The sequence below is a fragment of the Belonocnema kinseyi genome, chromosome 1 (genome assembly GCF_010883055.1).
Source record: "Belonocnema kinseyi isolate 2016_QV_RU_SX_M_011 chromosome 1, B_treatae_v1, whole genome shotgun sequence".
Lineage (NCBI taxonomy): Eukaryota > Metazoa > Arthropoda > Insecta > Hymenoptera > Cynipidae > Belonocnema > Belonocnema kinseyi.
The window spans coordinates 99990138-99992364 of NC_046657.1; the positions used below are offsets into that span (position 1 = coordinate 99990138).

Sequence of the window (2227 nt, forward strand, 5' to 3'; positions counted from 1 at the left end):
CTTTTATTATTAAGCTTTGTACTTAAACGTAGTTTTCTTTCGGCTCTTGCATTTCTCAAAGTTTGAGACCGATATATTATGTATAAAAAAAGTTGGAACGTTAAAAAAATGTCAAGGTTCAGAAAAAAGATAAAATAATTTTCAGTGAAGTTCCTACCAAAATGCAGTACCTAAACGTAATACATTTTCCAAAGTTTCAGCTCGATATTTTATTTATAAAAAAAGTTCTTAGGTTTAAAAAAACATTCAGTGAACTGAAAAAGTGAGGTCAGTAATATAGGTATTTAGCTGTGTCACATGCCCTTAACAGTAAAAAAATCTGCTTGCTGCGTGGGTACATTCTCATAATAAATTTTTTCTTTCAATTTATTTTTCGTCTCGCGTCTGGGATTTCAAAAAATTAAATTTTTTTATCTTTTTAATGCTTTTTTTTTACGATTAAAACAAAAACAGAACTATCACAAAACTATTAATGGCAAATTAATTAATTGTTCAACTCAACTGCTTTTTATTAAAAATGAACATTTTTCCTTGATTAAAATATCAACTATTACATTGGTTCTTGAGAATTCATTTTTTTTTGTTGAACATCGAACTAGTTTGTTAATTTATGAGGAACAGTCAGATTTGATCAAATCTCCCCCCACCCAAAATCGTATCACAGAACTTTCGTATAACCCCTAAATAAATAAAAAAAGGGGCGCTCGTGGTTTAAAATTTTAGAAAAAAAGTTTACGTCATTTATGACAATCAATTTCAATAGATCTGGTCTGGTTTTCAATCAACTGGTCTAAATATAAAATAACATTAATATTGTATGATATAAAAAACATTTAACTGTTTTATTGTTTAAAGCATCATCAGTTTCTTATCTCTCTACATTTGTTATATTATCCATCTGTTTCCTAAACGATTGTGAGTAACATCAAGTTACTTTGTATAAAATGATCGATTTGGATAGGATTGGAGAATTCTTAATATTCTATTTTTATATGCTTTTTATGACTCACTGACTAGTAATAGCCATAAAATGTACCTATTGTGGGTTTTGTAAATCAGTATAGTAAATATCACGGCAGAAATATGGAATAATATTAGTAATACACTATTTCTCGAAGGTTTTCAGTTCCACATTTGTCTTTTTTACGCGTTGGAGATGTCCGAACTTATTATAGCTCATCATTATCTATTGCTACTTGATGTGCACTTTGCATTTCGGTTGCTTCTGGCAATCTGCAGTTATACAATCTTCGTTTCTTTTTCGCCGATTGCGAGTTCAATACCTGCCGTTTCTCTTCCTTTTGACAGGGCGAGTTTGAAAAGTGCGGCCCAAGGTTTGAACTTTCAGAGTCAACTTGATTCTGTTTTAAAATCTCTATGAAATCTTGCAGGTGCGGAATCGCTTTCAATAACCCCTCATTTGTGGTAGAGCTGGCAATCTCTAATGCAAAGCTGAACAGCCCTGAGACCCTAGCCGCAATCGATAGGGAACTACTTTCTGGTTCTTCGCGAACCGACTCTTCCGAAGATTCCTGAACGTCAACCGTCTGCTCATGCAATCTATCACTTTCCAGTGCAATCTCCTTCTTCAAGTTGTAGTCCCTTACAATATTGTACAGGTCTCGTTTCTTCACTAAATGAAAGCGACGGATATTTTCCTCAAATGCCACTGATTCTTTGATATCGCCCAGAATTCGATCAAAACTCACGCCCATTTTGATCTTCATTGCTAGTTCGTCTCTTTCTTCTTTCGTCAGACGTAGAGACCGGACATTCTGGGTATGTCCCAGATGTGTTCTAAGAAAGTCCACAGTAATGCGACCTTCAACATTTGTAGCTACAATTCTAGCAGGACATCTTCTACCCGTTTTAAAGGACATTGTTTTAGACTTCTTCCCTGTGCCTCTTGCCCTAGATGATCCGGACCTGTGACATCGGTAAAATATCCTGTTTTTGAAAGTCCTTTCCTTGACAAAGAAAGAATTGTCTTCTCTTTCGATGTGGCTTTTCCATGCTGTGAAATCTGAATTCAGAAAACAAATATCGTTAAATCAATTCGCAAAAAGACGCTTTTGCAGGGTTTCTACTCAAATCCTGGGAAAAAACGCCCTAGAAATTATAGTTTTTTTCCAGGTGTTTCAAGCCTTTTCAGGTATACTTTTTCAGAGTACGCAGCCATTCACATATTTCACATTTTTTTAAACAGTCGACTCGGAATATGCATACC

The 2227-nt window shown here is 34.5% G+C and overlaps 1 protein-coding gene across 1 annotated transcript in view; it reads right to left on the minus strand.

The window, feature by feature from the left end:
- Nucleotides 1–815: 815 nt before the first annotated feature.
- Nucleotides 816–2227, minus strand: part of LOC117183133 — an 18467-nt gene continuing 17055 nt past the window's right edge. The window contains exon 3 of the mRNA XM_033376334.1: nt 816–2023. Within this exon, the coding sequence (XP_033232225.1) occupies nt 1170–2023 (854 nt within the window). The 3' untranslated portion in view covers nt 816–1169. The remainder of the gene's footprint in view (nt 2024–2227) is intronic.